Here is a 26,324-nt window from a genome sequence, read left to right on the forward strand (position 1 = left end):
AGTGGTTCTCAACCTTCCTGATGCCGCGGCCCTTTAGTACAGTTCCTCATGTTGTGGTGACCCCAATTTCATTGTCACAAATTGAACATAATTAAAGCATAGTGATTAGTCACAAAAACAATAGGTAATTATATACGTGTTTTCCGATGGTCTTAGGCGACCCCTGTGAAAGGGTCGCGACCCACAGGTTGAGAACCACTGCCTTATAGTGCCAAGAGGCCAACAAAAAAGGGACAATGCCACATCCTGGTGACCGCCTGTTTCACTTCCAAATGTGTCCACGTTTGAGAGTAGAAGGGGGACTGTTAACGACTATGGTGAGCTACAGTGTCAACCAGAACTATTCCAGGCTATTTTTTTTGAAATTATATTTGAGGTATAATTGACCTACAATATCATATCAGTTTCAGGTATACGGCGTAATGATTCAGTATCTGTCTATGTTGTGAAATGATCACCACAATAGGTTTAATTAATATATGTCACCATACATAGTTATGGATGCTTTTTTCTCGTGCTGAGAAATTTTAAGATCTACTCTCTTAAGTATCTTTCACACATGCAGCACAGTATTATTAAGTGGAGTCACTAGGACATATGCTGTATATTACATCCCCTGACTTATTTCTGTTATAACTGGAAGTTTGTACCTTTGGCCCCCCTTCACTCATTTGCTCCCACCCCAGCAAAACACCACCAATCTGTTTCCTGTACCTATGAGCTTGGCTTTTTTTTTTTTTTTTAATAGAGTCTACATATAAGCGAAATCATATGTTACTTGTTTTTCTGTCTACTTATTTCACTTAGCGTACTTCCCTCAAGGTCCCTCCATGTTGTCACAAATAGCAAGATCTCATTCTTTTTAACGACTGAATAATATTCTGTTGTAGTCCAAGCTATTCTTAAAGCATGTAATAATGTTTAGATGATTCCAGTGGGTCATAGCATAACATTTCTTAAGAATTTCTAGGGCAGACGTGACTGAAATCATCTTCTGCTTAAAATATTTTTTTCAGTGGTTCAGTTGCACTCTTTTACACACATTCCTTAGATGTGGATTTAAGGACCACATTTATTTCTGACAAACAAATGCCAGAATGACTCCAAATATCCGTGATTGTCACGTCAATGTACCAAATATGATAAATATCAATCATGATCATGTACTTGTTCGACTCTTCCTGCTGGTTGGTTTACAATTCATTCCACAAATGTTTATTGAACACCAATTGCGCTCAGGCTCCGTGTTACATATCCCTGTTGGAACTGATGGACTCTTACCACGTAATCTGTTCACTTTTCATCAGAAGAAACAAACTTGACTGTTGCAGATTCACCCTGACACCATACATGCAGGGTCCTGTCCTCCATGTCTTTTATGGGGACACAATTCCATGTAGACGTTGAAATTGTTTTCAAAGCACTAATGTGTGTCAGCAAATGGGGGCCGCTTGTCCAGTGATCGCAGTTGGAGTGAGCATCTGAGAGAGAAACTCTGGGGCGATGGTTCCCTGATCTCCCTCCCACAAACACTCCCCAAGGAGGCTGCTCGGTCGTGGTCTTACATTTCACAGCGATGTTTATGCTAAATAACCTTTTCCTTACAACATGAGAAAAGAAAGTGCAGACAACATTTAGCAAAGAAAAGAGTGCCCACTTATTTAATAATCTGTCTGCAGATCTTCCAACCAAGAGGCAGCAACTACAGGCTTTGAACCTGCTGGTCCTGCTCCTGCCGGATGTGAATCGCGACACACTGAAGGTCAGCTGTGCTCCTTTCCCTTAAATATCCCTCAGAGCCACTGCTTGTGGCAAAACAATATGATGTTGTCATGGAAATATCAGTAGTGACCCATAAAGAAAAGACCTGATTTTAAGGACACATGGGGAAGTCTAACTCTATTTATTTATTTACTAGGTTAGTCATGTTAATGCCATTATGAGGTGTTTTGTGTTTTAAATTTTGCTGTGACATTTCTTCTACCAAAACAGATGATTGAGATTTATTTGTGTGTTTTTTTAACCTATATTTTTTTATTGTAGCTATCTCCCATTCCCACTCTGCCCAGCCCCTTCCCCCTCCCCCCAGGTCTTCACCACCCTATTGTCTGTGTCCATGGGCTATGCATATAAGTATATAAGTTCGTGGTTTATCTCTCCTCATCCCCACGCCCCCACATCAAGGTATGACAGTCTGTTCTGTGCCTCCATGCTTTGGGAGGTTCATTTGTTAATGGAAACATGGGTGTTTTTTGTTTTTTTTCTTCTTTCTATTTTCCTACATTTTCAAATTTTATTTAAGGAGCATGTACTACTATTAGTAAGGTGCAAAATGAATGTTTAAAAAGAAAATCCTAAGAGTCATCACATATAACCCACTGTTGCCTAAAGTTATTACATGTGTTTGGAGTTTGGACTGAGTTATAATGATGATTTCCAGTGGTTCTCAACCTTCCTAATGCCGTGACCCTTTAATACAGTTCCTCATGTTGTGGTACCCTCCAACCATAAAATTATTTTCGTTGCTACTTCATAACTGTAATTTTGCTACTGTTATGAATCGTAATGTAAATATCTGATATGCAGGATGTATTTTCAGGCATTGCGACCCACAGGTTGAGAACCATTGGTAGCCAAAAGATAGATGAACTCAAAGAAATTCTAGTTATTTCCCTGAGGGCTTATCCTGAGTTGCTGATGTTTATCATGATTTCAAAATGTTTTGGTCTAATATTATATGATTTAATTCCATCTATTAGAAGTGTTGTCAGAGTCTTTTATAATAATTGGTAGATTGCTCTACATTAATTTATTTTCCTTAATGATGAGAGTTCATAGGGTAGTAAACTTTTATAAAAGAAACAGAGAAAACTTCAAAAGTATAATTTAGAGCCATGGACAGCGTGGCTCAGTTGGTCAGTTGGTTGAATGTTGTCTCATGCACTGAAAGGTTAACAATTTGATTCCCGCTCAGGGCACATACCCCGATTTTGGGTTCCATTCCGGGTTAAGTGTGTGTGAAGTGGGCAGAGGGTTGGCAGCCAATCGATGTTTCTCACACCAATGTTTCTCTCTCTCTCTCTCTCTCCCCCACCCCCGCTTCCTCTCTCTCTTAAAAAAATCAATAAAAAATAAAATAAAAGTATAATTTAAAAAGAATATTAATCTTAAGTTTTGCCATTGCCTTCAAAAGATTTTTTTTTTATACAGTTAAGGGTGGAACCCTTGCCCTTTTACCCCCTACATCCCTACTTTTCTTTCTATTTAAAATGAAATATCATGTTAAGAAATTTCATGTCAAGAAAATAAAACTACCAGTTGGTAAATCTTTGGAAATTTCCCCCTGAATCTCATTAAGGTTCCTTGAACTGACACTAGGTGAGGGGTAGTTCTTCCATGCCCATGAATGAATGTTAATCCTCAGCTTGTCTGGATTAAAGCAGTTTTTGAGGATTCTGGAGTGAAAACACTCCATGGCTACAGGAGAACTCCCAAAGAGTTAATCCCATGACGAAGTCAGAAAAAATTCTGTGCTTAAATGATTGTCAGATGAGTCATGAGAGCATCAGGTTTGGTTTTGTTTTGGAGGCAGAGGCCAACTCCAGTCAGGGTTACATTCAGGCGTTGTGTGACCCAGTGGCGTTGTAGGGGTGACCATGGCGGCGTTGTAGGGGTGACCATGGCGGCGTTGTAGGGGTGTGCAATGGTGGCTGAGGCAGGGGCAGAGGGCTCAGGACAAAGTGGGACTGGTTCCAGTCTGTTCTCTGCTTGCCGGCTGTGCCCATAACACAGGCTTTAACTCCCCAGAAATGGGGGCTTAATCATTCTTTTTCTTATTCACATGAAGGTGCCTGTCTGTTTGGGCCTTCGAATGACCAATAGGAGGCGGGAATCGAAAGACACACGATGGACTTAAAATATGCCTGCATTTGAATGAGTTCAAACAGTGGTGGGAGGAAGCACTGCTTCCAATATGGTCACTACTGGGCAAGGCTGGTGTACAGTTCATTTTTGTAGTTTGCCTGCAAAATCTGAGGCACATCATTTTTAAAATTCTGTTTAAGAATATATATATTTTTAAATGTGAGCGGTTTTAATTTTTATATGCAAAGTTACTGGGAGTACAATTTTATAAGTAAGGTTGGAAATACGTTTGGGGGTAAAAAAGTTGGAAAATGCAAACAAGTCATTTTACGATTTCACATAAGCTTTAGTAGTGTAACTAGCCAACTCTGATGAAGGTCTCAAACAAGATTTCTAATCACAGAAACAGTGGAACAGGTACCATTTGTACAAGAGAATAAGCCATTTAAATGTAGTCCCATAAAGGAACAGGGGAACTCCATCTGAAAGCAATTTCAGGAAGCTTAATGCAAACTTCTCCCGTCTTTCCAGCCCTCGGACCACGCCCTCAGTTGCCATTGAGGGAAGGGTATGATTGTGTAGACTATTTCTACAGCATATTTAAAGGAGAGAGGGCACTGGGTTAAACACCATGTTCTTGTTTAAGCATAGAGCTCTGGGCAAGTTGCTTGACTAGGATTTTTTTTTTTTTAAACTTGGATTATTGTGCATTTTGATCAATGATCATACCTTTCTTTGACTTGGAAGAATAACAAAGACTGATGTTAAGATATCAATACGGGACCCATCGGAATATATTTATTGGCATTTGTTTATCCTTTTTGTAGTTTCAAAAAAATATTAAGTGTATTAGGGTAGCATTAGCTAATAATATTATATCCATTGCAGGTGTCCAACTTTATCTTACAGTAACTGTGCTCCATGTGTCTGGTCTCCTCCATCACCATGTATTTGACTCCTTTACCCGCTTCCTCCTTCTCACCCCCACTTCTTCTCTGGTAACCACCATTCTGTTGTCTGTGTCTATGAGTTTGTTTTGTTTGTCCAGTTGTCGCTTTTTGTTTTATAGCCCACATTTGAGTGAAATCATATAGTTCTTTTCTTTCCATCTGATTCATAATACCCACTCTCAAGATCCATCCGTGTTTCCGCAAATGGCAATATTTCACCATTTTACAGCTGAGTAGTATTCCATTGTGGGTATGGCCGCATCTTTATCCATCCAGGACACTTAGCTCCTTCTATCTCTGGGCTTATTGTGGTGCAATGAGCGTAGGGGTGCATATATTTTTACAAATAAGTGTTTTAAAATTTGGGGGGTAGATACTTAGAAGAGGATTACTGGGTCATATGGTAGGTCTAGTCTTAATTTTTTTAGGCAGTTTGTTAACATATACTGCCTCACTTCATCCTGGCAGGCTAGAAGATTAGTATTCCCACTTTACCAATGAGAAGACCAAAGAGTAGAGATAGCAAAAGGCTTTGCTAGAATCACACATAGCTAGTAAGTGCTGGAATTTAAACTGGGTTTTACACTTGTTTTATAAGAGTCCAGTAATACTTATAAAATACCAGGCTGGCGATAGCTACCTTTTTTAAAGGGCAGTTCTTAGAGTTTAGATGAAGGGAAAGTACATCTGAAGATGAAGTTCTTTCAGCAAGGGCTAGGCTAATATTTTATTAATTTCAAATCTACACAGATACACAGTCTAATATTCTGACAGTAATATTTTGAATAACCTTATTGCATATGCACACCACAATTAAAATGGTTCATTACCTAATCTTTGTAATTTATGCTCCTAAAGAAAGAGATACACTGATCCCTGAGTAATTATTCTGCTCTATGGAACAGAATTAAATACTTTTTTCCAAACCTCACTGATTAATCTTTTGTCCTCATTTGAGAAGGTATTGTTTCTATAAAATCTTATGCTTGGATTACAATTTAACTTTCTGAGCACTCCACTGGGAATTAAATACATAAATCTCATTGTTAGATACTAAGGCTATGCCTTTAGTTTGTTTCAAATTTTTCAGATCTATATAGCAGCTAAATTTGATTCAAGATCAACCTGTTAGGAGTGTTTTCCTCCTGAATTTCTGTGGGAGATGAATACTTCCCCCCCACCCCACCCCCCCTTTCCCATTTTGGCATAGTTTATTTGACCTTTTTCAGGTAGGGATTTTAAGCTAAATAAGAAACTGATTTCTTTTAGTAGTTAAGGAATCAGAAACAAAAGCCAAATAGACCTGCCATGACATTGCTTCTCCACCATTTGCTAGCTCTATGACCCCTGGCAAGTTGCTTACATTCTCTTAGCCAATGTTTTTTCATCTGTAAAGTAGGGATAATTACAGCATCAATCTCCAGAAAGGATTAAGTGAGATGAGCTCTCTGGTGTACTTAAAGCAACCTCACCCATAGAGAACACTGAATACCTGTGCAGTGATTGTTATTGTTCTGGAGCAGCATTAATCAAGAAAGAAGGCAAAAGAAGAACTTAGAGCTCTAAGCCCTTTCAGGAGGAGGGTCGTCTTCCTGTGGCTTTGGGGCAGGATAGGCCCAGAGGACACCTAGGTATTGGCAATAGAGGTGGGAAGTGACTGGCATCAAATTGAGCATAAACTAGCCCGTTCTGGCGAAAAGTTCCTTTTCATTCATTCATTCGTGTGTGTTTTTTTAAGACCCTCTTTTCTTTGTCTCCCTTCCTCCCCTTGTTCTCCCCATCATAATCCCCATTTGTTTTAGATTTCATGGCAGCTATTGAGTACCTTAGAGCAAATGGAACTAAGATTAAATGAGCCTTTTTAAGGGGATCGTTTTTGGTTTTTAATCCCCGAAGTTAAAAGAACACACTTCCTGAAGAAAGTGAATATTTGTACGATGTTTCAAACTGCTCCCCAGTGCTCCATAGCTCTGGTAGGCTCTTGGTCTGATACGTCTCTGTTCCTGTCCCCGCCTCCTGGTTCAGACACGTGTCCTTTCTGCCCTATTCCCAGCGCCATCGTCTGAGCAGACACAAGGCCTCACCTCGGGGTGCGTTCACCAAATGGAGAAGCTTTCATGCCAGGCCTGCTGGGTGTGGCTAGTGGGCTGTGGTCATGCACAACTTTTCATTAAATTAAAAAAATGTATTTTATTGATTTCAGAGAAGAAGGGAGAGGGAGAGAGATAGAAATATCAATGATGAGAAAGAATCATTGATCAGCTGCCTCCTGAACACCGCACATTGGGGATTAAGCCCACAACCTGGGCATGTGCCCTGACCAGGAATTGAACTGTTGACTCTCAACCACTGAACCATATTGGCTGGGCACAACTTATTTTTTTAACTAAATAAAAATCCCAATATGCTACAGTGCTCTAATCTCTCATCTTCACATACAGCACAAATCTCAGAGAGTCATTTCTCTTTCAGGCCCTGCTTGAATTTCTCCAAAGAGTAATAGACAATAAAGAGGAAAATAAGATGAACGTCAAGAATGTGGCCATGGTCATGGCCCCCAACCTCTTCATGTGTCATGCATTGGGTTTGAAGTCCAGCGAACAGCAAGAATTTGCAATGGCAGCTGGGACAGCTAATACCATGCACTTAATGATTAAGTATCAAAAACTTCTGTGGACAGTAAGTGTATATTTTTAAGCTTTGTTAATAAGTGATGATATCTAGATTCTGAAGTCTTTTTATTAATTGTTATCTTCTCCATAAAAAGGTAACCAACCAATGTAGGTGATTTCAAATGTGATTAAAAAATTAATATCCATGTGTTAAATCTTTTTAATATTTTAAAATGCTAGCATTATTTTATTATTTCAATTTGGTCACTTCTAAAATATTTTGAGTACTGGTTGTTCTGGGATTATTGCTAGATACTCGTCAGCTCTCACGTATTTGTGAGTTTTTCTTTCTCTCTTGATGGGAGAGCTGGTTGGCCATTAGACAGCGACTGCAGGTTAGCTGGAGGCGAGGCTGTAGAGAGGTAGCCCCTAATGCCAGTCTCCTCAGGCTGTCTCGTCTTAGCATACCAGGCATTGATGACGGCCACTATGTCCTTGAGCCTCTCCAAGCCTCTCCTTGAACTTTGCACAGTAGATGGTGAGCTGCATCCTGCAGATACCCTGTGCACATAGTGAATGAATAGTATAGTGCATTACGTTTCACCGATTTAGTGCAGAGGGTATGCAAAATGGCATAGTCTCATCAAAGAGATGAAGCCCTTACTAAGTATAATTATTTCCATAGTTTAAAATGCTGCCACTTCTCTCCCCTCCCCAAACTTAATTTCATTTCTCCACAGATCCCCAAGTTTCTTGTCAACCAAGTGAGGAAGCAAAACACCGAAAATCTGAAGAAAGATAGGAAAACAATGAAGAAATTGCTGAAGAAAATGGCTTATGACCGAGACAAATATGACAAGCAAGACAGAAGTACAAATGATGTAAGAATATGTGTTTGCACAGATGTCAGTGTTGTTTTTAGTATCACACACAGCAAAGAGGTCTGCATGTGTTTGTTGTATGACTTTCTACACACTCCTAGGTCCTAGCACCACGTGTAAGTGAAAGGCATCTGTGGCGGTGAGTACTCCTGCAGCTGGTAATGCTTGTCTGGACAGTTGCTCAGGTGTTGGGGATTCAGAGAGTGAGCTGTTAATTGGTAACGAAGGAAGATAAGACCAGAACATCTCAGCACACACTCACCCACACATACACAACAAAGCACTTCCCGGAGACGCCAGCTGCCCAGGGAGTGTGGAATGTCTAGTGAGTCAAGAGTCCCTGTGTGGACTCGGGTCTTTTTCCTTCAGTGTTCTCATCTGTGAAATGGGGAAGAAGAACTAACCCACAAAGACAGAGAGGCCAGTTTGTGTTGTGCCTGGGATGCTCCTGGGCTTTAGTAAGTATTTAAAGGTTCTTCAGTGGATCATAAAAAGAATTTGGAGACAATGAAAATATTTCAAAAAAGAAATATTTACAGACTGCTGTAAGAATACATTAAAATCTGGGTTCAAAATCATGAAATATACATGAAAACACATTTGGGAAGAGAGTTAACAGAGCTCTAACTTGAAACCTTAACATGAAATGAAAGGGTTTCTATTGTTCTATTTAGAGTGATGACACCTCCCCCCCCCCCCCCCCCACATCACCATTGAGGTTAGTCAGTTACATGCTGCCATCTTGTGGCATAATGTGGAAATGCAGTTACCAGCCTTTGATATTTCTGCTTTGGCCTACTTAAGGATCCAGTAATTGAAACAAACAGAAACCTCTTTTATTGATAGCTCTTACTCTTACAAAGTAAAATTTCTTGTCTTTAAATAGTTTTAGTCAATTTTCATGTATCTTAAAAAACAGAATTTAATGAAGGGAAATTATAAATAGTATTCCTATCTTTTTGCAAAAGGGCTTGATATAGGTTAGCAAGGATTTTTGAGATATCATTTCTATTTAACTTAAGATGTTTACTTCTTCTAAAACCACTAAAAGTATTTGAATGTCTTTGTGTTTTGTACCCCCACTTTTCATATTAACTTAGGTGACACTATAGCCTTTTTTCTTTTGTACGGCAGATATAACGTGATATTCTGAGGCCCAGTATATAGCTAAGGAAACAGAATTTGTGCTTTACCTTTGTAATAATAACATTTTTAAATAAAAATTAAGAGTTACATTTTGGTAGTATGTAAATACTATTGTCACTTACAGAAAAACAGCATTTACTTGGATTTCTTTAGTTTTACAGCGTGAGCTGGTCTGAGAATTTTCTCTGTACTTGTTAGAAGCTATTTTGTCATTTTAAGACTTGGGATTTAAATCTCAGTTTTATCATATATTAGCTGTGACTCAGTTTCTCCACGTTTTGGGTTTCTCGCCTGTGAAATTCAGCAGATCTTTTAACAGAATGCTGCGAAGTGCCTCCTTGGTTCCAAGCCCACACTCCCTGCCAGGCATTCAAAGGTAGATGGGGCTGGCCTCGCCCACAGGGAGCAATGGAAGGATTGACCTCAGAGGGGCAAGGGAGTGTGATGGGAGCCTGAATCGGGAATATCGGGCTACAGAACAGGAAATGGGCATCCGAGAGACCTCACTGGGAGTAGAGCTGAGATGTGAAAAACTCTAACTTTACTCTGGCAGCAAACTGAAGGCACAGGTGTTGCCATCAGAGCAAGCTTCCTCGCGGAGTTGTAGCTGTATGTGGTCATGGCCAGGGAGGTTCGTTCAGCCTGTCACTTTGGTTGAAAAATTTTAATCAGTTGCCACAATTTTTTTTCAAGTGTCTATTATTTTATTAGGGGGGGGTAAATATACATAGGAAACAATTACAGAACAAGGAATAAAGTCCAAGATCATATCCAATACTATGGGTATGTGGTGAGTCACTAAATAATCAGAGTTTTCTGCATAAGTTTCCATCAGTTGCCAGAACTTTAAAGCTAAAAAGTTTAACATCGAAGTCTGGATTTCCATCTTAACTTGACAAATTGTATGTAGGAGCATCCCTGTGTCCCCTCTCGGTAGGGGGCCTTCCCTGCAGGGTAATAATCTTCTGGATCTGAGCAGCAACTGTTCCTTTTGGGTGGAACACAGGCCAACTACTCTGAATAAGCCACTTCCTCCTCCCGCCGCCCCGCACCCCTCCCCCCCCCAAACACACACTGTCTTGTTAGTTTGTGTTTCTTGACTATTTCCCCAAATCAACTGAATATGCAGCACAAAACTATAGGGCATGAAACTGCCCGGGATATTTTATTTGTTTGTTAAGCTACTATTTGATGTGTGCCGGTATCTAAGTGGTTGGCCATGGAAGAGGAGCTGGTAAAAGAGGCCACACCCACAGATGGTAGGATGCAAGAGCAAGTTGAAGATTGTAGTGTCTTAGAAGCTTGGAGGTGGAGGGAAGTCAGGGAAAGAGCTTGGTTAGTGGCCCTAATTCTGCAGGGAAGCCGAGTCCCGTGAGCATTGATTGGATAGAGGTCCACCAGAGCTTGCATTTGAAAGGCCAGTTGTGACTTTCTCCAAAGCATTGTCATTGTGCGTTGATGGGAGAAGCCAGATTGCCAGTGACTGAAGAATGTAAGACAGGAGGTTGTAGATCATGAAAATTCTTCAAGGTCATATTTTTAAAGCATTCTGTATGCTGTTAATGCTAACTATATATAGTCAGGCATTTATGTTACTAAGACATGCTTGACTAGGTAAATGAATAGTATAAACCAGGTTGTAAGAGACACCCTCAATCTACTTAATAAGACATACTTTTAATGACTACAGCATATTAATTGTTTGGTACAAATGCAAATTTTTTAATTTCTTAAATACTAATGAGACTCATCTCTTAATTACTTCAGGAAGAAACACTTTGTGAAAAATAACAAAAAGGCAGACCATTACAAATAACCATGTAATGATAGCCTTCAATTATATAGTTGGGATTGAGATCACACCCTCCCACACACAAACACACCATGCACACATGCATCTACGCACCATCACACATCTGAAGCGTGTGCTTGAAGACATAGCCCCAGCTCTGCTATTCGTGAGACAGTAGTGACAAGTCATTTAACATCTCTGGGCCTCAATTTCTTCTATACAATGAGAGGGTAAGGCCAGATTAACGGGGTTTAACCATAAGTATGGCTAGCAGCACCTTGTACTGGGACAGTTCTATATGTACTATTACGAGATTTTCCTAACATGCACAAAAATAGAATAGTCTACGAACCCCCATAAACCCATCACCAATAATCAGACTCATTTTTCTGATCTTATTCCATCTTGTCTCTCACACCTTTTTTCTCCTTTTAGTATTTTTAAGGAAAATAGAGATATCCCATCCTTTCCCCCATAATTGCCTTAGATTGCATCTTTGCCTGATAAGGACCCAGAGCAGCTTTGGTGAGCATCTAGTCATGAACTACTGGATCCTGCAAGCCTCCAGTCCATGGAGGCTTTTTTGTGTGTGTGTCAGTCAAGCTCACCTCTCAAAGGAAAGGGAAGCTATACGTGTAGGAGAGCGTGTGGGCACACAGTGGGGCTCTGTGAGAGTCTGTGAACTAAGCCAAATTGCTCAGCACATCTGTCCTCACTGGTAGAGGGAACAAAAGTCCTCTCCCCTATGGTTACCTCAGTGTTAACTCAGGGTGATCTAGTGTCATACTCTTCATTGATAGTTGAACTCAAGTTTCAGAGAGCTAGCCTGACGTGCCGATCGCTCCAGAACAATCTTTTAGCATTTGAAGGTCTAGGGCTTTGGACATGGGAAAGAAATCCAGAAGAACCCTGGAGTGGTCAGTGCAGAGTGGGCTCCGGTTCCTTTATGATGGGTTGTGTGTCTTCAGTCATATCTCCATTTAGAAGTCCATCTCTGGTTTCACTGGCAGCTCTTGCCCCAGGCATTGTGGCTGGCCTTGTTTCAAGCATCTGCTTTAGGTCTGGAAACAGTGTTTGGATCTACTTGGGACCCATGTGAAAAATCAAGCTCAAAATCATGTTTCTTTTAAAGATAGCCTTTGATTTTTTTTTTATAGTGCATAAAAATACCATATGAAAAGAGAAAACTATCAGAGCTTATTTTTGGTAAATTAAATGCTTATTAACTCTGAATGCTCTTTCAGACCCTTCTTTAAAATTCTCTGAATCTGTGAGTTGGGTAAAAGTTTCAGTATTTGGATAACCAAGGCCCAATTATAATCAGAACAGAGACAGTTCAAGGTAGTAGAGAATGCCTTCTATATTTTTACCTCCAATCAGACTAATATGATGAATATGCCATTTTAGTTTAAGATACCTTGCTAAAATGTCCTTGTTTAATTTTCTAAAATATGTGTTATGCTGTCTGGCTGTTTTTTGAGATAGCTGTATTCCCGATTTGCCCTTTGAAGATAAAAGGTTTCTCTGTAGCATGAAAAATGTCAGCTTTTCATTTAAATTAGCTGTTAATTAAAAAAAAAATGATTGAATGCCTTTTCTAAAGCTCTGACATTATATTTCTAATCTCTAGAGTGCAAAAATATGAGCAATGTAGTGTTTATCTACAACTTATGAAAAACACACACCAAAATCTTTGTTTATTTATCCAAAGAATAATAAATAAAATCACATTTTTAGAAATATGCTTGAGTTCAAAATCTAATACATGTAACAACCCTAGGAGATCATTTTCTCTATTATAATAGTCTTTGCATGCATAAGAAATTAACTAGCATTTTGTAAGTTGTAAAATCCTTTGTGACTCAATTTTAATGGGGTATTAGTCAAATATTGCTCTTTTCTAGTCTTGCTGTACATACATAACTTCAGTTCACAAGCATGCGCGCGCACACACACACACAAGGAAGGTTACAACGATAATATTATTCACAGATCCAGTTATTATTATGGCTCAAGTTAAGAACAGACTGTTTGGCTTAATGATCAGGCATGTGTGTATGTTCAAAGTTTGGCAGCTCAGTGTAATTAGTATACTAATAGCTTTAGTGTTTGGTACAGCATGATTCTGGAGCTTAATGGTAATTGTCATACACCATTTAAATGAGAGCTTTGGCATCGCGTATTGTTTATCATCTTTAGTAACTATCATTTGGCCACTCTTATCAAGATATCCAGGAAAAACTTTCCAGAAACAATTTTTAATCGCTTCTTCTTTAACCGTTACATCTATCAGTCAAACTCATTTCTTCTCCAACTGTAAAGGGCACGGTAGAGTCCAAACTGAGTCACTCTCAGTCTTTACATTGTTGTGAGAATTTGGGTGGGATATGTTACCCCAGAAATGAACACTCTCAGAGTTGTTCCTATGCCCACCCGGACACACACCTCCCTAGTAGAACACAGGTTCCTAGTTGTCAGGGAATGTGGCCAGTCAGCCTGGGAAGGTGCTATGTGCCATTGGCCTGGGAAAGAGATTTTCAAGGGCAATGATACTCCATTTCCATGTGAAGTGAATCCAAATTGTAGTTAGTCATTTGGGAAGGGTTAAACTCATCCAGAGCTGGCCAGGCAACACCTCCTGCTCACTGAGGGGAAGGGTGTGAGAAATGTTTAATTCCACAGCTACAGGGAACCTGTACCAATGCCACTTCCAAAGCCATAACACGGCAGGTACATATGCGTGAGAACTCTTGAGTGCTCCCAGGACCTGGTACCTGGGCCCCTTCCCTCCAAACTCTAATTATCAGAGAGGCTCTGGGTTCCCGTGTCAGCTATGGAACTGAGTCCACACGGACCCCTGGGCTGTGTTTTATAGGGAAGGATGGCCATACTCTCCAAAGGATGGTCCCTGAACTCACGGAGAACCTGTAGGCTGCGGTCATATTATGGGGCCTTCAGTTGTCCATGAGCTTCTTGGAGAAAAAGGAGCTGCATCCTTAAGCAGATGCAGGCGAATGCTGGCAACTCCCTGCAGGAGGAAATGACTGAATTATCCCTGCAGCGTCTTTAATTCTGGTTCCCACTCTTCTTCCCTTCCTGTGTGTTCTCAGGAGGGGAGGGAATACCATGTGGTCAATAGAGGCAACTGAACTGGTGTCTTTTAAACAATGTTCCTAAAACGACTTTTTTGCTAATAAGGAAGTACACATCGTTATACTGTATTTTATTGTAGAGACATTTTACTATTATTAGCATACCAATTTTAGTGAGAAATAGTTTTGAATGATTTGTTTAATCAATCAACATTGATAGATGGCTGCAGATGTGACTCAGACATGCGACATGTGACTGGGATACTGGTGTCATGTATGAGGGTTTCCATAATAAAGGAGATTCAGGGGAAGGAGGAGTTCCCTTTGACCCTGTGGACTCTGGAAAGTTCCATGGAGTTTGAGGTATTTGAGCTGGGTCTTAAAAATTGATAGTGGGATATTTCAGAGGTGAAAGAGAACATACATAAAAATTGGAAAGCGTGGTGTTTATAGCGAATTTTGACTGGCGTTTTGCATTCAAACCGTAGAATGTGCCACAAGGACTAATGGGGGGAAAGGCAAGAAGCAGAGTGAGGTTGCCGTATCCCTAAACCCTCTATGACAATATATTATTTTTCTGGGTTATTTTGCTTTTGTAACTCACTTACTGTGGACCTTCTAGATATGAAAGCTTAATCATCTCACCTTACTTCACTTTATTTTCTTTTTCTTTTTTCTGAGAGGAAGGAAAAGTGAGAGAGAGATAGAAACATCAATGATGAGAGAGAATCATTGATCGGCTGCCTCCTACATGCCCCCTACTGGGGATCGAGCCCGCAACCTGGGCATGTGTCCTGACCAGAAGTCGAACTGTAACCTCCTGGTTCATAGGTTGATACTCAACCAATGAGCCACACTGGCCGGGCACCTTACTTCACTTTAAATGTCAGCATATAAGATATAATTATCGGAACAATTTTTGCCACTATTACTTTCACCAAGAAAACCTATATCCAAGAATATTGGGCACTATGACTTAAGCAGAACTCCCTGGCTTTTAAATCAAGTATAGAGTAGATGACAGTCTGCAAACCCTAGCTCGCTATTCCAGGCCTTCTGTAATTCAATAATAATAAACTAACAGTTTCTAAAATACCAATATTCGTGTCCCTAACTGAGTAGACGAGGTGGATTGGGTTTTGGGAGCATGGATTCAGTGCTTCAGCTGTTGCTGTTAAAGTGTTCACTCCGGCATTCGAGTCCGGGGGCCAACTCATTGTTTCCCATGTCCTCTGAGGAAGCACGCGGTGGAGGCCAGGCTGGCAGGCAGCACGGCCTCAACAGGACAGAAGCAGAGATGAAACCCCAGGGAGAAGAACATGTCGTGTAATCCCTGAGTTCTAAGATATAGCGTTGATGTGATAACTGCTTTGAAAGGAGAAGGTGACCACACTCCCTTGTGGAATGCCCAGTTCATTGTGAGAAGTGGCTCACTTTCCAAAATGTTACAAATGGAAATAAAATCTGTCACAGACTTGAAGAAAAAGGGAAGTCAGACCTGTATCCTAGAAGCAAGGTGGAGGTCAGGCACTAGACCAGCTATCAGGCCATACTCCATGCCTCCGAAATTGGAAGGCAGCAAACCAAGGCAGGGGTCCCGGTGCAGAGGGGCAGAGGTCGCAGGAGGTGAGGGATCTGGGCACAGGTTAGGGTTGGGGTGTCTTTTAGGGATCAGGTTGAGCATAAAACCCCCAGGCAGAGAAGTTAGACAAGGACGCTAGGAAGGCAGTCCCTCACTTGGCAGGGGAGTGAGTGGGCGGCCCCTAACGCTTTGTCTCTGTCTGGGTTGGACCTGATACACCTGAGGCCCTTCACTGAGTGGTCAGGTGACCGTGACAGGGTTTCTGAGGTGGCACCAGGCCCTCGATGGTCTCTCTGCAGGTGTAACAGGTGTTTGCAGCCCTGCGAGGAGGTCTTACACAACCCGTGCTCCCTCGTGCAGTCTTTTGCAGTGTAGCTTCTTTCCTGACGCCCACACTACATCCCAGGTGTTACTGAGGAGCAGTTTTAAATCTCTTGGAGACGCCTACATTTTTACGCAGCCTAATTCCAAAGCCATATTATTTTTGATGAACTTAGAAATCGCATTGATTCCTCCTGTGTTGTATCCATGCTGTATGTTTGGGGAAAATAAAGCAATTCAAGCCCATGTACATTAAAAAAACTATTGTGAGCCCCAAAATAATACTGTGCAATAAAGGAGTTGTGTCTTATTTATCTGCTAGACAAGTAGACTTAGCACAATGCCTAGTACTTAGTAGATGCTTAATAAATGTGAGGGTATTTGTAATGTATAAAGCATTATTTTTAAACATTTGTGCAGGCTGTTTTTTCTAGGGTCTGTTAAGACATATGGTTATAAGTAATACATTATTTTAGCAGAATGATTAGGGATTAATTAAGCCTAATATTTCAAATGCCATAGCTGATATTTTGCTTTACAATCCTCAAAATATTTCCCTGCTATCCCTCCAAATACATATCATAAATTCAAAGTGTGTGGTCACCCTGTGAGCTCATTAGTTAAGTGAGGATCAAACACAATGCCAATGTGTTAGAAGAGTGTGTTTCTCTTTAATTTTACTTTAATATTCTCAGGGACAGGAATTTTTTTGTCAAATGTTGCGAATGTGCCGGAAGATTTAAAAAATGCACACATTGAAGCAGCGCACAAAATACCTGTTCTGATGCAATGTCATCAATTGCTGCATGAAGAAGCACCCTCCCCTAGATAACCCTCAGAAGTCGGCATTAATATGGCAGTAATGGTTATTGCTGTCATTCTTTACATCTTTAAAAATAATTAAGCATTACTGCACAGGCATTATAAAGTTCCCCTATCACCATTAAGAGGATATTTGAGGTTTGATGTAATTTAGCAAATTACATTATACAGTAGTTAAGGTTTTTATGTAGTGAAGTGAAATGCAGAGTAGTTAAGCACACTTACCATGTAATGCATCGCACAGAGTCCCAGGTTCCAGCTGCCGCCAGCTTTGTTCCAGTGTCATTATTGCCTTGCAGGCTGACGTTCCTCAGGGAGTGATTCGAGTGCAAGCTCCTCATCTTTCCAAAGTTTCCATGGCGATACAGCTAACGGAAGAACTGAAAGCCAGTGACGTGCTTGCCAGGTTTCTCAGCCAAGAAAGGTAGAGGCCTGTTTTGTTTTAATTATTTCGTGGTATAACTCACTTGCTTGCGTGTTCCCTCCCTCCCTTGCCCCTCCTTTTTTTTTAAAAAAAAAAACTATGGGTGGTGTAAAGTGCATAGAATTGTTTTTTCAGCAGAGAAGAGTAGCAGACTCAACAGTTCGACTGTCGGAATGAGTCAAGTTCACCTGATGTAGTTTGTGTTTGCGTTGAGCCTGTTTCAGGCGGGATGTCCGAGCATCCCTTCAACGGCCTGCCCGGGCTTGGCTCACGAGACCACGTGGTAGTCCTTCCAGGCTGTGGTGATTGGAGGTTAATTACTGTGTGTTAGGATGATCACTAATTGGGATACAGTAGGATCAAAACAAACAAAAGACACATCTTTTTCTATAAAATATGACGCGTAAAAATGCTTACATTTAAAAGCAGAAGGTGAAGAGTTCAGGGAGGACAACCAGCCCCTGGAGCTCCTGCCCTCACTGAGCTGCCCAGCCTTCCCCTCTGTTCTGGGGCGGGCGGGGCATCTCTCCGATGATATCAGAGCTTACACTTATCTTCTCTTGAAATTTCAACGTTCAAACAAGTGTATTGGGTTTTCGGTTTTTAGCCTTCGAATTCTTATTTTCAGCTAAGGTTATATTTGTAATGCCCTCCCCTCCCCGTGTCCACTCATTGAAAATGAACTGATCTACATTTTTAAGAAGCCAGGGAAGCCGGGGCCTTGCCTTCTCAGCCCAGGAAAGTTGTCTCAGCCTTCCACAGACTTCGATCTCCTCGCGTTAACATTCAGGGCCTCCATGCGGCTTTCTTCAAATGCTCTCCGATTGTCACCCAGTTACCACCGGCCCGTACCATGTCTCTGCTCCGTGGAAGGCCCTCTGCTCGATGTTGGAAGGGGCATAAAAATATATTTTAAAGTATCTCCCCTCGGGCTTCATAAAGTGGGAAAAGAGATGAGCCTGTGTAGTGAGCAGATGGTGATGAAATAAAAGAGAGGCTTATTGGTAATATCTGGGCTTTCAGGAAGCCAGCGTGAACTTCCCTCTCAGCAGCTCTCCAAAATAAGTTCTCACATTACTTCTGTTTTCCTGATGAGAGAGACTTTCCAAGGCCACGCATTTTGTAGGCGGTGGAGCTGAATTCTACATCTGTGGTTTCTGTCTCCAAAGACAGTCCTGAACCACTGTCCAGAGGGGCTAGGGCAGTGGTTCTCAACCTTCCTAATGCCGCGCCCCTTTAATACAGTTCCTCATGTTGTGGTGACCCCCAACCATAAAATTATTTTCGTTGCTACTTCATAACTGTAATTTTGCTACTGTTATGAATTGTCATGTAAATATCTGATATGCAGGATGTTTTTTCATTGTTACAAATTGAACATAATTAAAGCACAGTGATTAATCACAAAAACAATATGTAATTATACATGTGTTTTCCGATGGTCTTATGCGACCCCCGTGAAAGGGTCGTTCAACCCTCAAAGGGGTCGTGACCCACAGGTTGAGAACCGCTGGGCTAGGGTCTTAGAGACCATCTCTGAACTGGGGCTCATTGGTGCAGAGTCTGGGAGCAGATGGAATTTGGGGGGGATTAAGTTCAGGGGCAGTTAGAATTTCTCAGGATTAAGTCCTGGGAGCAGTTGGAATTTTTCAGATGTCTTTGCTCCCCAAAGGGTCTCTGACCTAAAATGCAGTCAATCTGCTTCCTCTCGACCCCCTGCCATGGCTTAGATGCCAACTGCTGCCAGTGTCCCCACCAGAGTGTGGGAAGAATTCTTCCCATCCCAGACGGTGTACCTGGAGGTGTGGCCAGACTCCAGATGGAGGCCGCCCTTCTAGGCGGGACCTGGCTAATTTACAGAGCGCTTGCTTTCAGGACACTAGTGCTCAATGTAGTCGGCACGTTTGTTCCTCTACATGCAGATAACACAAGATGTGGCGATGACGTTGTATATTACATTCAACTGTGCCTTTTAATATTTAGGGTATTACAGAAAGCACCAGCTTTTTAACAGTTGCCCTCTGTATATTTGGATTTTTAGTAAAAGCTGGCGGTGCTTTTACTAAATAAGCATTTGCTACCCACTGGGGCAGACTCCTTCTACTTCCTCCCTTTTCCCCATCCTGCTCCACCCAGAGGCAAGTCCAGTGAACTCTGCCCATTTGCCTCCTTTCCCTCCCCCCCAAGTCTTCAGCCCCTTTCCTTATGCTTGGGGGTGCTGGAGGCCGATGATTTAGATTAAAATGCCAGCTTTTCCTATTTCATCTTAGGCTAGTTTTTAGAATGTCTTTAAATTTCAGGTTCCTCATTTATAAAAGTGAACTATGATAGGACTTACATTATAGTCTTATGATGATTAGGAAAATGACCATGAAGCACACAGCACTGTCTGCCTGGGCCATCTAATAATTGAAATGCTCAATAAATGTATATATATATATATATATATATATATATATATATATATATATATCCCCTCACACACTATTTCCCCTCCTTCTCCCATTTGCATTCCACCTGTGTGGGGGCAGTTGGAAACCCTACTTTTTCTACCAAAGCCAAAAGCACATGAATGACATAAAATAGATGCACAATAAATCACATTCACTCACCAGTCATTGATAAAGGCTGTTTCCTTTTCTTTGTGTGTGGACTTGTTGATTAGTATCACGTTTATGTGTACCAGGAAATCTAGTTTATGTACTCTCAATTGGAACAAGAACACAGATAATGGGGAAGCAATCTGAGGGCAATATTGGATGAGATTTTTTAAAATCTAGTCTCCCAAAACATTCAATTTTGTTTTCGTAGGAATAATGACTCTTGGTATACTCATGGTTTACCAGGAAATGTACTATAGTATAAATAAAAATATAATTATTAAATTATTTAATTTTAAAAATAAGCATACACCCGTTCGACCAGTTCGGAAACAACATCTTCCAGTTAGGGTACAAGTCAGCGGGTGGGTCTTACGCGTGAGGACATTCTATGCCCCTGAGCGGAGTGGAGTAGACAGAGTTGGATAACCAGCTAAGTCATTACATGGTTGGTTAGGAAAGCTTCTGCCCGTGCCGTATTTTTCATAACAGTTTGGATAAAAGTCAGACTTGGTTTTCTCTTCTCAGTTCCAGGGAATGTGTCTTCAGGGCCTTATACGAGTGGTTCACAAACTTTTCTATGCATCAGCCCCCACTACAGAGCATTTACAAAGATTCTTGGGCTTCATCTAGACCAGTGATGGCGAACCTATTGAGCTCGGCGTGTCAGCACTTTGAAAAACCCTAACTTAACTCTGGTGCCGTGTCACATATAGAAATTTTTTGATATTTGCAACCATAGTAAAACAAAGACTTATATTTTTTATATTTATTTTATATATTTAAATGCCATTAAACAAAGAAAAATCAACCAAAAAAATGAGTTCGCGTGTCACCTCTGACACACGTGTCATAGGTTCGCCATCACTGATCTAGACATACTAAACCAGAGTTTTCAGAGCTCTGGGGCAGAATTTTTAGCAGGTTTTGCAGGTAAATAGTATACAGAGTTTTGAAAACCACCAAATTTTACCAGTTTTTATTGTTTGAACCTAATGTCTGGAATAGCTTATTCTTTGAAGAGTTTGACCCAGTAAATGCACCCTATGGTAAAGTATTCGCTTCTGCTTTGAGTGTATATACCTCCCATATTTTGATGGCCAAAATGGGGAGGATTATGAGCCATGTCCAGTTTCTTACATTTATCTTACATAGCATTAGACCTGTCAGCACAGCAAACCCCTGATAAATACTATGGAATAAATGTATTGGGAAAACTAAGATGCAAATATTTCTGTTCCTACTTTTAGGAGGACCTTTTTGGTCCCTATGCTAAGTAGATGATCGTATTGTTTTATTGGCAACTAAAATGTTGTGGTACCTTCTTTTTAATTTTACAAATTTAAATATTCACTTATTCGTGCTTTTAGATGTATGATTCCATTTGTTCATTTTTATTTATTTTTCATCTTTTATTGTTGAAAGCATTACATTTGTCCCCTTCTCCCCCCCCCCCCCCCATTGACTTCTTCTAGCCCACTCCCTGCCCCTCCCCAGGCCTTCACCACCCTATTGTCAGTAACCCTGTGTTATGCATATAAATTCTTTGATTGATCTCTTCCCATGCATCCACCCTCCCCTGCCTTTCCTCTGCCATTTGTTTATTTTAATTTGCAGGTGTGACATTTTTATTACATATTAGGCACATTTAACAGATGGGAAAATACAAATGTGGAGATAATTACAGTGTGTCTAAGTTATGAATTTTCCATACAAGCTAGAATTCCCCGAGCACATTAAAGTGATTTACTTGCAAGCTGTCTGATGATATAACTAATCCGTTTGTTTTGCCCCTTATAGTGGGATTGCCCAGACACTCAAGAAAGGGGAAGTTTTTTTGTATGAAGTTGGAGGGAATATTGGTAAGCACATTTTTTTGTTGTTTGTATTTCTTATGCTGACTTGACATTGCCAATGATTATTATTTATATCTTTGTGGGGAAGGGAAGGTAGTAGAAGTAAAATATAGCACGGTGTACATTGTTGATGAATATTATGGATTTGTTTAGTGGTCTGGCCTTTCTCTTCCGACTTTGAGCTCCTTCTGTACAAATTCCCATCCATGTTGAATCTTGGCAAAGGCAAATTTCCTAAAATAGATATAACTTCTAGAATGGTTAATAAAGTTTTTCAGAATTTTTTTCTTTTTTATATGCTTATGTCACATCTTAATAAAGGAAGTTGTTGAGCTTATTTAAGGCCAAGATAACACATTTATTATAGTACAGTACTAGATATTTTTAGTGAAAGCAGAAGTTATTTTTGCCATTGCTGATTGCCTACTAAACAGTACACACACATATGTTAGTAATTTAGGGAACAGAAATAGGATAAATGGATTAATTTTGACCATGTCCTATATTTTATTTGCCTACTTTTTGTACTAATGTCTTTATTAAAATTTAAAATAAATGTTTCCCCCGTTTTTTTGACCCTTATAATGGTAAGGGTGAAATTGTTAACAAATAAATGAAATGGTATTTATTTCAAAATAGTAATTGAAAATATCTTAAGGTAAGTTTTGTAGAATTCTTTTTTTAGGACTTAAAAATGTTAGTAAATGTTTAAAGTTGAATGCAGAGACATGAAGGCTCATTTTTAAAGTTTAAATAAGCCACAACTCCAGTAGAAACCTGGAATTGTTACCTGGATTTGTAAGGGATATTTAAATATTTTATTTTGTATTTTAGTCTTAGATTGTGGGGAATTAAGTGTGATTTCTTTCTTAGGTGGATTCAAAACTGTTGTCACCCTTAGTAAAGGTGAATACACTTTTAAGGAACCATTTAAAAGCCTGACATGCAAAGTATTTTCAACTTCCTAAATTAATTTGAAACGTGTGCATTTATAGAAAGACCACAAAATTGGCTTCTCCAATGTTTTTTGGCCAGTTTTACTAGTATAATTTTATGGGAGATATCAAACAATGAAAAATATTTAAAGTCTAAGACACAGGCTTAAGTTTAAAATTGCACCCCAGTCACCCCACTGTATTAAACAAATGCAACATGTCGTTAATAGGGGAACGCTGCCTCGATGATGACACTTACATGAAGGACTTATATCAGCTCAACCCGAATGCTGAATGGGTTATAAAGTCCAAGCCATCGTAGAAGACCTCCTGAGACAACCCCCGGACTTCCTCAGTGATACTTGCTGGGTCAAGAGTGTAAATAAAGAAACCGCAGGACTCTTGCTATTCACATGCACCCAACCATTGGATAGTGACACTCCCAAGCCTCAAGAAGTTATAGATTTGTGCTGCTGCCAGAATTATGTTAATTATTATGTTGACTATTACTAGAAAATAAATATCTCTGGAGTGAGAGGAGAGAGGCTTAATGAACTTGTAGGCTGTTTTCATAAACTCTGTGAAATGTGCCCAGATGTGACATAGTGGGGGTTTTTTTATATATGAAATAAACCCTCTTCCCGCTCACTATTTTTTTCTCCTAGAATCATGTATACAGTAATATATGCTTTCTTGCTTTTCTCTCCTCCTCACATCTGCCTGACCCTGATTAAGTTTGCTTTTTAATGGAAAGGATAACAAATGCCAGGTATGGCAAGTTGTGAAATTAGGACAGCTTAAAACGGCCCGAATTCAACAGAATTCCTGTGACTATCACATGTTGAATATTCATCTCTTTGAATCATTTGTTCAAAAGATAACATTCTCCTTCTCCCTGCTGTATCATATGAAGTGATTTGCATTTTTTTCAGTTCATCTGACATATGTGCACAGAGCTGTATCCACTACCAAGAAAATAGAACTGTCAGAAACTGCCAATTACCCCTGAACCATTAAAGACTTGCAAACTAAGAATAAATAAAATATGTCCATGTGGAATAACTGGATTATGGATAATAAGCAAGTGAAAGCCAAATCACTTCATGTATGCCACCCTCTTCTAAAAGAAATTTAAAAAGTCCTAGCCAGCTTTACCTATTCTCATACTAGGGATATAAATATGCATGAGAGTCTAATCCAGGAATGGCTGAGAGTGTATTCTACCCAAAGAGGGAATTTTTTTTTTTTTTTAACTCATAAGTAAGTCTGCGGGAAGAGTTATTCCTCTGGGTATGACACAGTCCTATGAACAAGCTTTTGTTTGTGTACTTATTTTAAACAGAGTAAATTTATTAAAATGCTGCGACAAGCACTATTCCCAGGGATTTTACTGCACAAACCATAGTGCGACAAGAGATGAGCCTCTCTGTACTGTAAATAAGAGGAATAAAGTGAGAGAAAAATGTTCAATATTTTATGAGTGTAGAGTGTAGTAAATAAAAGGTGATGTCTATGAGTGCTGCACAAACCGTGTTTATGATACTTTTAGTAGTATTTTAGGAAAAAATGACACATTCTCAGAAGCTCTCGATGTCACTCTAATTAGGAGGGAAAATGCTGTTAATGAGAACGGTCATAAATTTTTAGCATATAATTACAAGAACAACCTGTGGATATATGATCATTTAACTTTTTGGTGATTTGTGCCATTGCCTTTTTATTTAAAATTTTTTTATAATTAAATGCATTTTTCTAAATTATCTTCTCTTGGAATTATTACTTTTAGTCCTGCGTGTTCATGAGTGTACTAATGGGCTAATTTTGTTCTTGTTAAAAGCCATTTCTACCCTCTTATTGCCCCTATTGCTCCTGTGGAATTTTCCAAATGGGAAGACCTGAGGGAGATAGAAACTGTTTCCTTCTTTAGTTTTTTTTTTCTTAGCAAATTTCTGTTCTGTAAGATTTTTCAAAACACACTGTATTCTGGTTCTGATTTTGATGATCTATATTAATTTCCCAGTTGGCAAGCAGTATTAATGGTTTAATTTTATGAAAGCAGTTGACAACATAAAATCAAGGGCTTAAAACAGTTTAGGTATACAACTTCAAAAAAGGCAGTAGTGAATATCATGGTTTAGATAAATGGTGTCCTAAATTGTATGTCAACTAATTTTTACCATATTTACAACCCCCGGCAGATGAGGGTGGGCGGCAATAGGCTTTTGATAATGACCAAGTGCCAGATCGTGGTAAATAAATATGAAAATGTCATTTTATTTTGACTTTTTCTTAGAACTCATGACCCATGACCCACGTTCATTGACACTGAACAATACTGCATTTAAATGATTAATATAGATGTCTAGCTGCACTTCTAAAGAGGAGAAACTTGATAGTGTAGAGCCTCACAGGTTATTGCCTTAGAATTAACCCAAATGCTTTTTTTTTTTTTTTTTTTTTAGAGAGAGTGGAAGGGAAAGGGAGAGACAGAGATAGAGAAACTTTGATATAAGAGAGACACATCAATTGGTTGCCTCCTGCATGCACTCCAAACTGGGCTGGGAATCAAGCCTGCAACCTAGGTACCTGCCCTTGACCAGAATCGAACACAAGACCCTTCAGTCCTCAGGCCGATGCTCTGTCCACTGAGCTAAATTGGCCAGGGCCCAAATGCTTTTTTGTAATTATTTTTTTCTAGTAAATTTTACTGAGAGTAGATTAGTTTTTATTTGCTTGTCTGTGATGGAAATAACTATATTTGCTTTGAGCCTCAAACATCCTAACTTTTAAGGGAGTTTCTGGTGAAAGGTAGAGAGATAGTATTTATAGGAAACTGGTTGCCCTGCACTCTTTGGGAAAAGCAGTTTATTTTCTGACTTACTGGGATTTTTCATTATTGTCTTTTCCTACTTTTCCTTAAACTGGGTTGCAATTTCAACCTCATTGTCCTGATTTCTCACCTACTGATCAGTAGGTGGCAGTGTTGGTCAGGGTTTCCTTTGTGGCTAAACTGGGAAGCTTTGAAAGTGAACTTGAGTTCAAAGGTAAGCTGTTCAGATTCGGTGCTGGTTAGGTAAGAACACCATGGATCTCTCATTTTGATCTCTCATTTTAATTCTGAAAATTGTAAATTATAATTCATTTCAGAATTTCTATGTTTAGTCTATTAGTCTGCTTTTATCCTTAACCTGCTGAGTGGAGAAGAAGTTTTTCTGGGCAAGAATTAGACATCTTGGCAATGTCTATTTCAAGCAGAAGAATCATAACGAGGAAAGACAGTGCACCAGGAAGGGAAAAAGAGGGATGTCTAGGATAGAGGACATAACGGCCTCTGTCTTTATTTTAGTATAAACGTGTGTGTGTTTGTTTTTTATTCAGCAAATATTAACTGGCTACCAATATGTATGTGCCAGGCATGGCCTGCCCTTGAGGTACCTCAGTGAGCAA

The 26,324-nt window shown here is 39.8% G+C and overlaps 1 protein-coding gene across 2 annotated transcripts in view; it reads left to right on the forward strand.

The window, feature by feature from the left end:
• The window catches only part of ARHGAP18 (Rho GTPase activating protein 18), a 162,123-nt gene extending 137,487 nt beyond the window's left edge, over positions 1–24,636 (forward strand). For both annotated transcript variants that reach the window (XM_081093880.1, XM_081093881.1), the window contains exons 10-15: positions 1,680–1,762; positions 7,287–7,493; positions 8,167–8,307; positions 17,362–17,486; positions 21,887–21,948; positions 23,108–24,636. In XM_081093880.1, coding sequence (XP_080950006.1) covers positions 1,680–1,762; positions 7,287–7,493; positions 8,167–8,307; positions 17,362–17,486; positions 21,887–21,948; positions 23,108–23,199 — 710 coding nt within the window. In that variant the 3' untranslated portion in view covers positions 23,200–24,636. The remainder of the gene's footprint in view (positions 1–1,679; positions 1,763–7,286; positions 7,494–8,166; positions 8,308–17,361; positions 17,487–21,886; positions 21,949–23,107) is intronic.
• The last annotated feature ends 1,688 nt before the right edge of the window (positions 24,637–26,324 follow it).

Source organism: Myotis nattereri, assembly GCF_964212035.1.
Source record: "Myotis nattereri genome assembly, chromosome: 6".
NCBI lineage: Eukaryota > Metazoa > Chordata > Mammalia > Chiroptera > Vespertilionidae > Myotis > Myotis nattereri.